Source organism: Lissotriton helveticus, chromosome 8, assembly GCF_964261635.1.
Source record: "Lissotriton helveticus chromosome 8, aLisHel1.1, whole genome shotgun sequence".
NCBI lineage: Eukaryota > Metazoa > Chordata > Amphibia > Caudata > Salamandridae > Lissotriton > Lissotriton helveticus.
In genome coordinates this window covers 1,239,255,980-1,239,270,516 of record NC_136069.1, presented here as the reverse complement: position 1 = coordinate 1,239,270,516, position 14,537 = coordinate 1,239,255,980, and the positions used below count along the sequence as shown (strand labels likewise).

General features: G+C 48.5%; 1 protein-coding gene across 1 annotated transcript in view; it reads left to right on the top strand.

Moving 5' to 3' along the window:
* The window catches only part of JADE3 (jade family PHD finger 3), a 213,292-nt gene that overhangs the window by 167,249 nt on the left and 31,506 nt on the right, over nucleotides 1–14,537 (top strand). Inside the window, exon 6 of the mRNA XM_078658218.1 lies at nucleotides 8,136–8,347. Within this exon, the coding sequence (XP_078514344.1) occupies nucleotides 8,136–8,347 (212 nt within the window). The remainder of the gene's footprint in view (nucleotides 1–8,135; nucleotides 8,348–14,537) is intronic.

Below are 14,537 nucleotides of genomic sequence, written 5' to 3'. Positions count from 1 at the left end.
TCTCCCAGAGAGATATAGGCGCTAAAGATGATCTAACAAAACAATTGAAAGATCAGAAGGACAGTGTTCTATTTGATGAAACCTCTAATATTGAAGGTTGGTGTGTTAAAAGTTTTATTTGCAGTGGCCTCTTCACAGGGTGGCCATAAAATCCACACACACCTAGCACACAGTGTTCCTCTCGCAGTGCAACCACAGGACTGTAACACAAGCAGTTGCGAGGGTCCTCACAGATTACAACATGGCCTTTCAGAACGTTATTTCTTTTAATACAGACAGTGCAGCATACATGCTCGAGGCATACAACTGTGTTGAGAAATCTGTATACAAACTCGGTGCATATCACCTGCTTGGCACACATCATGAACCTTGTTGGGAAGTCATTCTGGAAGCCTTTTGTGGAGCTAAAGTCCTTTCCTGCTGTGCAGTGCGAAGCGAAGGTACATGCAATACCTTGCTGAGAATCTTGGGATGAAACCACGAATGACACCTGACCCATGAAGTCCTCCCTGAAATTCTTGGTTTGCTGCTTTCCAGTACTATAGCAAGCACCTTGATGCCTATTCTGTTTTTTTTAATTTATTTTTTTACCTGAGATGCAACTCAGCAAGTCTTCCCTTGATTACCTCGCAAAACCTACAAAGGATATTGAATAGTGTCAACAAAAATTGTATTGAAGTTCAATTGGACATTGTGGCAGAGAAATGTCAAAGCATTTTAAGTCTGATGGATTCATTCCAGAGTTACGCAACAGTGAAAAGATTGTATGACTATCTAGTCGACCTCCACATGAACCTCGCAAATAATTCAGTCCTCTCTGGAGTGACTGCAAACATTCCTAGAGACTGCAGCTGGGGTAAATTGATTCTGGCACAGACAAAAAAGATACCGTCTCAGCTTAATGACACATTTGAAAATTCCCTTGAAAGGGTGGGCAAGTACATGGGGGGCCCCCACCAGTCATTGGGTTTTTAAAACAAGTACGCCATTTTAATATTGTACGGCTCAGCACCCTACCCATGGACAAGAGTGCTTATTTGGCCATATCTGAAAGAAACAGGTTAGTATTAGATTCCTTACCTTAGAATATCCCCAGGCGTCAGTCTGGATCCGGAAACTTTTGCGAAGCAGTACCCCTGCGCGTCGGTAGGCGTCGTCTGCAGGCGGCTCCGCGTCCGTCGTCTGCGCCGTGATGACGTCGCTGGAGTATATAGACGCCGCCTCCGCGCGCTGAGGTCAGTTCTTCTTTTTTCCGCGCCAGTTAGCGCAGATCCGAGAAGTGCAGTACTCCGGTCTTTTGACCAAAGTTTTTTGTAAATCCTTGATTCTTCTTACGGTGCCGGTAGGATGCCCGGTTTTAAGAACTGTGACGACTGTGACCGTACGATGTCGGTCACGGATCATCACCGACTCTGCCTCCGGTGCCTGGGCCCCGACCACGCCGTGGACGACTGTGTCGACTGCCGGGCCCTGACGAGTAAAGCTAGGCGGGAGCGGTCCCGCAAGCTACTCGAGCTGCGGGTGTCGGCCCCGCGTCGGGAGCGGTCCCGGTCCGGCCGGAGGTCGAGGGAGCGGTCGAGGGAGCGGTCGCGGAGCCGCCACGAGCGCTCTGGAAGTCGTCACCATTCCTCTGGTTCCTTGGATAGGAAACACAAGAAGTCGGGGTGTCGTCATCGTACCCCCGACTCCCCCCCGACGCTCGCGCGATGCGGCCGGGGGTTCGGGTGACCCCACCCCCGCGGCTCCGCGTGAGTCGCCGGCGCGGCCTGCTCCATACCCTACGCTCCCTGGGCAAGGCGCGACGCCCGGGGAGATAGAGGAGTTCCTCATGGCCATGAGGGCACTGTCTCCTCCGACGGGGCCTACGGCGCCTTCGGGCCCTGTGCTTCCGTCCGGGGGCCCTAGCGGTTCGGGTGCTCCTGCCTCGACGCCGTCGGGTGCTCCGGCCCCGGTGCCGCCGACGGCTCCGACCCCGGTGCCGCAGGGACCCTCAGGGTCGACGCCGGCTGGTCTACCGGCCTCTCCGGCGCCGATTCCATCGGGGTTGCCCCCGACGCCGCCCCCGCGCGGCGCCGGTGCTCCGGGCGGCGCCGCCCCCATACCCTCTCCGACTCCGGACGCGGAGTGGGACCGGCGTGTCCCGACGCCGATGGGGCCTGTGGACCCCGGGTAGCCGGTCTACATTGTTGATTCCGAATATGGTGAAGATGTAGATTACGGAGAGGGTTGGGAGGGGTCTGAGGACCCTCTGTCACGCGAGTGTCAGTACAATGTGGACTGGACAGGTGCTTTGGGTGACGCCAGTGGTCTGGACGACTCTCCTAACCCTGGCTTTGTCTCGCCTCCTACCGTGGCTTCGGAGGAGGAGCCTGCTTATTCAGTGGTGTTGATGAGGGCTGCCAAGGCCTTACACCTTGATCTCCCCGTCGCGGCCGTGAGGCCTAACATCCTCACTGAGGTCTTCAAACCGCAGTCATGCCCACAGGAGCCACTGCTGCCGTTCAACGAAGCCTGACATTCGTTTGGGCACGTGGTCCAGGCCCGCTTCAGGTTCGCCTGTTGATAGGAACGTGGCCAGACGCCACCGTCCGTGTCCGGATGACCCCAAGTTCCTGTCCACCCATCCCACCCCTGAGAGTCTGGTGATCCAGGCCTCAACTTCCCAGACCGCATTCCCGTCAGCCCCGCCCGACCGGGAATCCAAGAGGTACGACCAGTATGGAAAAAAGGTCTTCTCGTCCCTGAGTTTGGGACTGCGGTCTTGTAACACCGCATGCCTTTTGGGCCGCTACTCCCACTCTCTGTGGGATACGGTCGCGGAACTGCTGCCAGAATGCCCGCAGGAGGTACGGGCAAAGCTCGGCAAGGCTATGATTGAAGGCCGAGACGCAGCAAAATACTCTATCAGGTGTGGTCTTGATACGACCGACTCGCTGGGCAGAGCGATGTCCACGACTGTGGCGATTCGTCGCCACGCCTGGCTGAGGTCCGCCAACTTTTCGGCAGATGTCCAGAATGCCTTGATGGACATGCCGTTCGATGGCAGTCGCCTGTTTGGCGACAAAGCAGACCACGCGCTGGAGCGCTTCAAGGAATCCAGGGTCACAGCCAAGTCCTTGGGTCTCTCGACCCAGCGCCAGCAAACGGGTTCGTTTCGCTCCTTTCGTGGCCACGAAAGGGGCGGTCCCACACGTGCTGCCAGCCACGCGCCGCAACACATTTCTCAACGCGGTGGCGGCCGTGGAGTCCGCCGTGGAGGCGGTCGGGGACAACGGCGAGGTCAGACCACACCTCCCCCCGCAGCATCGGCCTCCAAATCCTCCTAGTCCGTGCTTTCAGGCCCATGTGACGCCAGTGGGTGGCAGGGTTCGCCATCACCACTCCTGCTGGCGCGTAATCACATCGGACAGGTGGGTGCTGCAGCTCGTCCGAAGGGGCTACTCCCTCCCCTTCGAGACCACTCCTCCAGCCATGCCACCGCAGAACCACCGTGTGTCGGGGGACCACTTGACACTTCTGCAGGAGGAAGTTACGGCCCTCTTGGCCAAGGGGGCTGTCGAGCGCGTTCCTGGGCCAGAAGTAGGGCGTGGTTGCTATTCCCACTACTTTCTGGTACCCAAGAAGGACAAAGGTGGCCTACGTCCTATCTTGGATCTACGGAACGTCAATGGCTTCCTCCGGAAGGAGAAATTCAAGATGTTGACTTTGGCTCAGGTCTTGACCTCTCTAGACCCGCTAGACTGGATGGTAGCGTTGGACTTGCAGGATGCGTATTTTCACATCCCCGTCCTGCCGGCCCACCGGCGTTACCTGCGGTTCACGGTAGGCCACGAGCACTTTCAGTTTATCGTGCTCCCATTCGGCCTTACCAGCGCCCCACGGGTGTTCACAAAGGTGATGGCGGTGATCGCAGCCCATCTGCGCCGGTTGGGGGTTTCAGTCTTCTCCTACCTGGACGACTGGTTGTTGAAGGCGGGCTCGCCCCAGACAGTCGTCCACCACCTTCAGATGACGGCAGACCTCCTGCACGAGCTGGGGTTTTCCATCAATGTGCCGAAATCACACCTGTGTCCCTCTCAAAAGCTCCTTTTCATCGGAGCGGTTCTCGACTCTGCGCAGTTTCGGGTTTATCCTCCGGAACGGCGAGTCCGGGATATACAGGCTTTGATTCCCATCTTTCAGCCGTTATCCCGGGTTTCGGTCAGGTTGACGCTGCGGCTGCTGGGGCTGATGGCTTCCTGCATCCTTCTGGTGCATCACGCCCGGTGGCGGATGCGGCCTCTGCAGTGGGACCTGAAGTTTCAGTGGGCCCAGCATCAGGGCAACTTGTCCGACCATGTCTTGATCTCGGAGGGCACTGCGAGACAACTGCAGTGGTGGCTTATGGACCGCGATTGGGTCAGAGGCAGATCCCTCTCCCTTCCCCAACCGGAGCACGTGGTTGTGACGGACGCGTCCCTCCAGGGCTGGGGAGGCCACTTGGGAGAGGCGGAGATCAGAGGCATCTGGTCTCCGGCGGAGTCCCGGCTCCATATAAACCTGTTGGAGCTGCGGGCGATCCGCCTAGCACTGAAGGCATTCCTCCCCTTTGTCAACGGGAGTGTAGTGCAGGTGTTCACGGACAACAACACCGCCATGTGGTACTGCAACAAGCAGGGCGGAGTGGGGTCGTGGACCCTTTGCCAGGAGGCTCTGCGTCTCTGGCAATGGCTGGAACGTCAGAGCGTGACTCTGACGGTTCAACACCTGGCAGGTTCTCTGAACGCCAGGGCGGACGAACTCAGCCGTCCGTGCTCGGTGGATCACGAATGGCGTCTGAACTCGGACGTGGCGAAAGGCCTCTTTCTGCAATGGGGAGAGCCTTGGTTAGATCTATTCGCCACAGAAGAGAACGCGCAATGTCATCAGTTCTGCGCGTTGGAGTTTCCAAGACGGCACTCGCACGGCGACGCCTTTCGGCGCGCGTGGAGTTGCGGTCTATTGTACGCCTTTCCGCCTATACCACTTCTGCCCAGAGTGCTGAAGAAGATCAGGCGCGACCGGGCCCAAGTTATCCTTGTGGCTCCGGACTGGGCTCGAAGGTACTGGTATCCCGAGCTACTCAGCATGTCAGTCGGTCCCTCGATCCGCCTGCCCCTCTGGAGGACCTTCTGTCGCAGCAGCAGGGGACGGTCCTCCACCCGAACCTGTCCAGTCTCCACCTCCATGCGTGGAGATTGAGCGGCGACAGTTGAGGCCATTTGACTTGCCTCCTGAAGTTTGTGATGTGATTCTGGCAGCCAGGCGTCCCTCCACAAAGTCGGTATACGCCTGCCGGTGGAACAGATTTGTGGCATGGTGCACAGCAAAGGCTGTGGACCCTCTTTCTGCCCCTCTCTCCGAGGTTCTCCTCTTTCTTCTCTCTCTTGCCCAGCAGGGCTCTGCTCTGGGCACTATCAAGGGCTACCTTTCTGCCCTTTCGGCCTTTCTAAGGCTGCCTGATCAACCTTCTTTGTTCAAGTCCCCTATTGTAACGAGATTCTTGAAGGGCATCACGCACATGTATCCACCTGTTCCGTTTGTGATGCCTCAGTGGGACTTGAACCTGGTTCTGACCTTCTTGATGTGTGCTCCCTTTGAGCCACTTCATTCCTGTCCTCTCCGTCTCCTGACTTTAAAGACGGCCTTCCTGGTTGCCATCACCTCTGCCAGGAAAGTGAGTGAGCTCCAGGCTCTTTCTATCAAACCTCCTTTCCTGTCCATTCATCCAGACAAGGTGGTTCTGAGAACTAGACCTTCTTTCCTGCCCAAAGTAGTCTCTGCTTTTCACATCAGGCAGTCCATCACCTTACCCTCCTTCTTCCCGCCTCCGCATCTCCTTCAAAGGATGAAGAGCGGCTCCATCGTCTGGACCCAAAACGTGCGCTTTCATTTTATATGGATCGCACTCGCCAGTTCCGGGTGGATGACCAACTGTTTGTTGGCTACGTGGGTGCGAAGAAGGGACGGGCGGTGCATAAACGGACCATCTCTCGGTGGGTCGTCCTGTGCATCAAAGCGTGCTACTCTTTGGCTCGGAAGGAGCCTCCTGTTGGGCTGAGGGCCCATTCCACTCGGGCCACGGCGGCTACTACTGCCCTGGGCCGGGGAGTCCCCTTGCAGGACATTTGTCAGGCGGCTACGTGGGCCTCACTGCACACGTTTGCAAGGCACTACTGCCTGGACAGTCAAGTCCGGAGGGATGGCTTCTTTGGCCGTTCTGTCCTCCAGAACTTTCTGGTGTAAGCTGTATTGGTTCGCAGACCCACCACCGGGGTTGGTATTGCTGGGGTATCTATTCTAAGGTAAGGAATCTAATACTAACCTGTTTCTTTCCGATGAACAAGTTACTTACCTTCGGTAACGATATATCTGTAAGAACCAGTAGTTAGTATTAGATTCCTTACCGCCCCACCCATCCTCCCCGTTCTGCGAACTGATACATAGGGTTAAGGTCATCCCCTTCAGGGCCCTAGTTTCGCATGGCACCAGTGTTGGTTCTTACATGGCTCTGCGTGTTCTGGCGCGGAAAAGCTGTGTGCAAAGAACTGACGTCAGCGCGCGGAGGCGGCGTCTATATACTCCAGCGACGTCATCACGACGCCGACGACGGATGCGGAGCCGCAGGGGACGCCTGCAGACGACGCCTACCGACGCGCAGGGGTACTGCTACGCAAAAGTTTCCGGATCCAGACTGACGCCTGGGGATATTCTAAGGTAAGGAATCTAATACTAACTACTGTTTCTTACAGATATATCGTTACCGAAGGTAAGTAACTTGTTCTCCTGGTTTGAACGAAGTTCCTGATCAGGAACTTCGCCTCTACTTTGAACATGTAGGAGCAGAAGAAATGCAGGCGTCTGTTTCGGGGGTGATTGATACTGACCTATTTTACCGTCTGATGGCTGACCACATTCCAGTCTTTTATCAGGTGGCAGCTTAGTACAAGAACTGTGTAACCAGTTTGCAGATGTAACAGCATTTACAGAATGATTTTGTCAGCTAGACTTCAGTACTTCTCAGAGCAATCCATCCGGGCATTGTTTTTACATTCTGATCAGCAGCGGATAGCGAGCTAGATTTGGGCTGCTCAGAAGAATTTAAAAACCATGCCCAAGATTAAAACCTGAAGAAACAAACACAAAGGTTCGTTGGGTCGTATCCATTGACTGTTTTGTGTTTTATTTATAGACCTTTACCAAAAACAGTGTCTCAATTGTAAATTAACAAAATACACATAGCCTTCAGAATAGCAATTGTATTCTTCACAAAAAATATACAAATTCATAAGTGACACGGCACAGTGCTCAAGGTGAAAGCGATGTAATATAAATATTACGTGATACATGAAGTATATAGACCTGGCAGCATAAATACTGTAAACAATGTCTTGTTATAAACTTTAATGGTGTAACATACCGTACAAAAATAAGATGTTTGTGTTTGGTGCTGAAAGAATTGCAAAATAAAGTACCAGAAAAATGGCACAAAATGTCCCTATTTGTCCCTCAAAAATTCCATTTTGGTGCTACAACATTTGGTAATCCATGCCGCAGTATCCTGGGCGAGGGTGGGGTAGGGACGTCTGTCTTGGCATTGCTACAAATAATGATTGATTTGTGCTATTGTAAATTTGCAGACCTAGCCTGTGAAACTGCTCTGGTGATATTTCCACTGCAAGTGTTTTCCCTTGAGCTAATCAGCTTAGCACAGTCCCCGAAGGTCTTCTCAGTATACAGTATGTGCCACTACTGTCCTTGCACTAGTATTATGAAGCTCATTTTATTAGGGGCAAGAAGATCGGGGATAATGAGAATACTCACAAGCCTCATCATGATACTCATGTTGGTGATGGCATGACTAGGTAATGCCAGGAGTGCTACCTGTGGAATTTCCACCCGACAGTAGTAAAATACCCCATTCATTAACGAGGAAGGCTGCATATATGTTTTACTTGCCATTGTGAGTAAAAGGGAAGACGTTTATTCTTCGAGATATATCCATCTTAGTACAGGCACATGTTACGACAACCTACAAAAAGTGCAAAGCTTGTTAGTCGTATCTGTCCTGTAGTTTGATTGCATGCATTTTTACATCCTTTATTACCTTCTCCTAGGATTTGGGCACGTGGACGAGAGCACAATGGAGAAGACTGTTGAGGTCCTGGAGCGACACTGTCATGTGAATATGAACCATGCCATAGAGACAGAGGAAGGGCTGGGGATTGAATACGATGAAGATGTAATTTGTGATGTGTGTCGGTCCCCTGACAGTGAGGAGGGCAATGACATGGTCTTCTGTGATCGGTGCAACATCTGTGTCCATCAGGTACCTACCACGAAATGTATGAATAAATTAAATTCATTGTTGTCATTTCCTACTGTCCCAATGATATAATCTTTCATATGTTTGGATTGAGTACCTATATCTTTCCTTGTGCAGGCAACATCATAATGTCTGGTTGTAACAGTTTATCGTTGCTGAGAGCCTCATCTGATATGCCTGCCATTTAAATTTGCTGAGCTAGCATCATAGTAAACTGGATCTCTGCGTCTTGTTAATCGATGGCATAGCTGCCCTGAAAAATAAATGTATATATTATCCAGGTAATCTGAGAGTCTCATCTTCTCGGCTGCTGCCAACACTTCCTTTGCCTTCAGGATCTGTTTCTCTTTGGTTGCCTCATCTTTGTGTTGGTTTTCTATATCAAATTTGGCCGTTAAACTTTATCTAGTTATGCAGTTTATGTACATCCATTCTATACACGTTTTCCTTAAAACTATGCATGCAAAATGAATGTCCTATTTAATGAAAAATGCACTCTAAAGTCATCGGAACAACTTCAAGTAGCAAGACATGAATCAACTTATTGTGGCTGTATTGAGGGCGATTAGAAGTAAGCCCAATAATAAAAGCCTTTCTTCTTCACCGCTGCCGTTTACTAGGCGGGTGTTTATTTCCATGCCCACCTCAGATTGGGATTTTTTGACTGTCATTGATAGGAGTAAAGCTCCCTCTGTATCCAGGATGTGAGCGTGCCTGCCAGGAGTTTAATAGCCATCAATTGGGCAAAACCTGGAAGTAACAAGAGCCAGGGTCTGTGACTGTCGGCATGCTGTAGCATCTTGGATGAAGCAGAACTGTCTACCTTAATGGGGGTCAATTGCCTGGACTATGGCAATGCTCTTCTGGTTACGGCAAATAAGTCCCTTATGTCATGCTGCAAGACATCCAGATTGTAGCTGCCTGTGTAGTCTTCCATCTTCAAACTGGCACCTCAACAAGTCTAGGTCTCAGACCACTTCACTGGCTACCCATCAGTAAGCCGTGTATTTGTAAGATACTTTGCCATGCCCATAGAGCCATTATACAGTGAGGGTCCAGTCTACCTTCTTTGACAAGAACTAGGTTTTACCAGCCAGCTAGGAAACTTGGATCTTCTTATCTTAAAGGCTCTTAAATAGAGCGACGACTCACTGCTGAAGGAGTATCTCATCCCTTGCTACTAGACAGCGGTACAGTAAAATTAAAACAACCAGATTTTTAAGAGCTTTTTAAACTTTAACACATCAGGACAGATACAGATGTACTAGGGGAATGTATTCCAGTGAAAGGGCTTAAGATAGGAAAAAAGACAGATTGACCCCCAAATCTGGTCGTGTAAATGCGTAGTATCTTAAAAATGCCTTATTTGTGGACCTGAGCAATCTAGTGGGTTGGTAGTGAAGGAGTCTAGAATGTAAATAGATGGATAATGAGTGCCTTCTGACACTGCACTAGCCACCCCCAGTCGTGTATGTACTATCAGAAATGGAGGATTGTATTTTTTTCATCTTCTACCTTACCATTGGAACAAGTTGCATATTTGTTTCCGTCAATTTTACTGTTTTTAAAAAGTTGTTAAAAAATCTGGCTATTTTAACTATGTGACCTCTTTTCTGATTTGCCTGCTATCGTCACTCTCTCTCTGTGATACATTTATTGCGCCAAGATACTCTTGTTGGAGTGAGCGGTCTGCAATATATTACATTCTGCTAACAATACCTGAAAACGTGCACTTTTATAAGTGGTCAAATTCTTGCTCAACCATTCATGTCCCAGTACGCTGGCAACGTGCCCCTTAGAACAGATTTATGACCATAAGATTACACTAAACTACTGTAATTGTGCATGTGAGCGAATTGGAGTGTAAATTTAAATTTTGTGGATACAAAACTTGATTTTACACTCTTAATGGAAGTATTTGTGGGCCTACGGTCAACTTGGCTGCACCAAAGTCTTAGAACTGGGCTCTAAGAGTAGATGTAGTCCTGTTCCGGAAACATTTCAGCGTTTAGAAGGCTACCAGCTGTAGGACTGTCTTTCTGTAGGATTTAGTGGAAACACTTATGAATGAATGATTGGTGAAATATCTTGAAGCCACAACATTTATAGCAACTTGGCATCACATGTGAGGCAATACATATTCAAACATTTCTTTGAATGCAACCCAGATTAATTACCAAGGACCAAGAATAATTCAAGCATTCCATTAATCCCATTTTGTCACATCACATTTGCTGTTCTCTCAGTTTCACGGACTGCAGCGGGTATGCTCACATGTAAGTCAGTGCTAGCTGTGCCTAACGAGACTGAGGGGGTCAAGACTGTTTTGCAACGGCTTGGTCCCTGTCTGTACTGGCAGAGTTGAGCTAAACGAATGATGGACTGAAAATCAGTCTGATATAATTACCAGTGACAGAGTATTCAAACATTCCACCATCTCTTTTTGTTTTTTGGTTGTCTTCATCTATGAGACATCACCAGACAATTTTAGCTAAAGTCTTGTAATATGTGACTTTAGTCAAGAGTGATGGATCGACTAGATTATTATATGCAGTTAACTTCTGACCAAGCGACTTATCCTCTGTTCCGGTGAGCTAAATAGTGAACAGCTGATGTGAGACAAAGCCTGTTGGTGAAGGGTGTTTTCATTTTTTAGAGAGAATGCACAAGAAATATTACTTGACCCTTTCGTAGGCATGACTGTCATTAAACTTGCATAGAATCTGGCCCTGAACACACTAACTGATACAGTAGTGGTATTGAAGATTCAGTGCTGCAAAGCCCAAAGAAGTCCAGTTGGTGTAGATAAGCGATCAGGAGCAGTCTAATATGCATTGTGAGAATTCTGAAGTCTATAGATTGTGGCTGCTTTTTAGGTCGAGTAATTTTAATTACTCAAAACCTATTACATCTGAAACAAAGTCTCTTGAACCAGCCGGATTTCCTACAATGCATGTTGTTTACTGGAGCATGAAGCTTCCCCAGGCGCGCGCTTAGCCTCTCACACCACCATCAAAGGCTTCTGCTCCCCCTCACTCACACCCCATCCCCATATGCTCCTTTCCTCCCTCCCACTCGCTGGCTCCCCCGCCCCCCACCAGGCTCTTGAAGCGCGATACTTCACCAGCGCTTCCCTCCCACCGACTTCAAAAGAACGCCGCTCCCCCCCCCCCTATTCACCCCTGCCGTTGCTGCCCACGGCCATGCTTTCACTTTCACGGCCGCGAGGCCGTGTCTCCTTCATGGCCAATGCTCAATGCTTGTTACTTTTGAGGTGGATCTGTTGACTTTTAGATTTAATTGAACACAGCGATGTCTCTGGAGCTGCGTGTTACCTCTGTCCTACGTTGGTGAGTGTTATTACTGTAGCGCTGTGCTAATACTTCCATGCGCTATGGTAATGCTGCCATTTTGTAGTCCTACTTCCGTGTCTCTTGTTATTTTAAACCTTTTGATATTCGATTTATTTTTTTCTGTTTTATATAGCGCTAACTCGACCCGAAGGTATCAGAGTGCTTTACTTGAGCACCAGTTACGTTACAAACGGACATATTCATTTTTATGCACGGGGAGATTTGCCCAGTATTAGAGGATGCATGAGCCTCCCACCTACTCGAACCCGGTGAGCCAGCTTCAAAGTCGACCGCTCTCGCCATTAAGCCACATGCACGTGCATTTCTTGATCCAACCTCTCTGTTCCATGTGCACATGAAACCTATGATGCAATTCGGATAAAAGCACATATAGTGTTTTTGGGCAATATTTATTTTCATTGTTATTGTTTCATCGCGATGGTCTACGACATTGTCGGCCCCTGTATAACATAACTCCTTGTTGGTCAGAGCAGCAAGAAAGAGCTGAAGAAAATAAGTGTGTTGAATAGCTAACTACAACAGCTGCAATGATTTGTGCGCCCATCTCTACTGACAAGGTTGATACAGTGTTTTAATACTCTTGAGTGCATATGGTAATGATGAAAATAAAATCTACATGTACACTCCAAATCCCACTCGGTGCCACATAATTACACGCCACATAATTACACAGCACTCAATGCAACATACACTCTAAATACCACTCAGTGCCACATAATTACACGCCACATAATTTCACTGCACTCAATGGAACATACACTCCAAATACCACTCAGTGCCACATAATTACACTGCACTCAATGCAACATACACTCCAAATACCACACAGTGCCACATAATTACACGCCACATAATTACACTGCACTCGATGCAACATACACTCCAAATATCACTCCGTGCCACATAATTACACTGCTCTCAATGCAACATACACTCCAAATACCACACAGTGCCACATAATTACACGCCACATAATTACACTGCACTCGATGCAACATACGCTCCAAAACCCACTCGGTGCCACATAATTACACGCCACATAATTACACAGCACTCAATGCAACATACACTCCAAATAGTGCCACAGAATTACACTCCACATAATTACACAGCACTCAATGCAACATACACTCCAAATACCACTCAGTGCCACATAATTACACGCCACATAATTACACAGCACTCAATGCAACATACACTCCATGTACCACTCAGTGCCACATAATTACATGCCACATAGTTACACTGCACTCAATGCAACATAAACTCCAAATCCCACTCCGTGCCACATAACTACACGCCACATAATTACACTGCACTCAATGCAACATACACTCCAAATCCCACTCCGTGCCACATACCACGCCACATAATTACACAGCACTCAATGCAACATACACTCCAAATAACACTCAGTGCCACATAATTACACAGCACTCAATGCAACATACACTCCAAATCACACTCAGTGCCACATAATTACACGCCACATAATTACACAGCTCAATGCAACATACACTCCAAATACCACTCAATGCCACATAATTACACACCACATAATTACACAGCACTCAATGGAACATACACTCCAAATACCTCTCAGTGTCCACATAAATACACGCCACATAATTACACTGCACTCAATGCAACATATACTCCAAATACCAACTGTGCCACATAATTACACGCCACATAATTACACTGCACTCAATGCAACATACACTCCTAATCCCACTCAGTGCCACACAATTACACGCCACATAATTACACAGCAGTCAATGCAACATACACTCCAAATACCACTCAGTGCCACATATTTACACACCACATAATTACACTCTACTGAATGCAACACGCACTCCACACAATACCACTCTATCTCTCTATCGCCCTCACTCTATCTCTCTATCTGCCTCACTGTGTCTATCGGCCTCACTCTATGTATCGCCCTCACTCTATCTATCTATCTATCGCCCTCACTCTATCGATCGCCCTCACTCTATCTATGTATCGCCCTCACTCTATCGATCTATGTATCGCCCTCACTCTATCGATCGCCCTCCCTCTATCGATCGCCCTCCCTCTATCGCCCTCCCTCTATCTATCGCCCTCTATCTATCTATCGCATCGCCACAGCATCACTCAGCACCACAACAGCATCAATCTGTGCAACCATTGAACAACAACTGGTTCAAATATGTTCTCCCAATGTTTCAAGCTTTATTACAAATGTCACAAAAAGATGGTAATGTTTCACTTCTGTTCTTGCATTTTCATCATAATAAAATACAATGAACATAATCTTTACAAAAGTTATTTACAAAAGTTTAAGCTATTGCCATTATTTACAATAACCTTTTTTACATATGAATTATTAAAAAAAATTACAAGCCATTGTTATTTGTAATATCAATACATCTAAGTCATGTAAATACAACACATATTGCGTTACAAATGCTATAGGTGTCTCATTTGCGAAAGTTAAAACTATTGGCATTGTAAATGACAAAGCTATTAATTTTGCTATTTTCTAAACCAACACATAAATAAAAAAATGGTCATTTACAATACCAATAGCTCAAACTTTCCTAATGCGAGACCTATTGCATTGCAAATGCTTGTTTCCATTCTTATTCAGTGACTCCATTGTTCCCATGTGACAGCTGATCTAGCGACCTTAACGTTCCCAAGCAGCATGACAAAGCCACGTCGACTACTGCGAAACTTTCGGCACATGCCTAAATACCAAACAAAATCTCACCATGTGTCGTGTTTTACCTTAGAGTATTGTTTGTGGAGGTCAGGTATCCAAAAGGAAA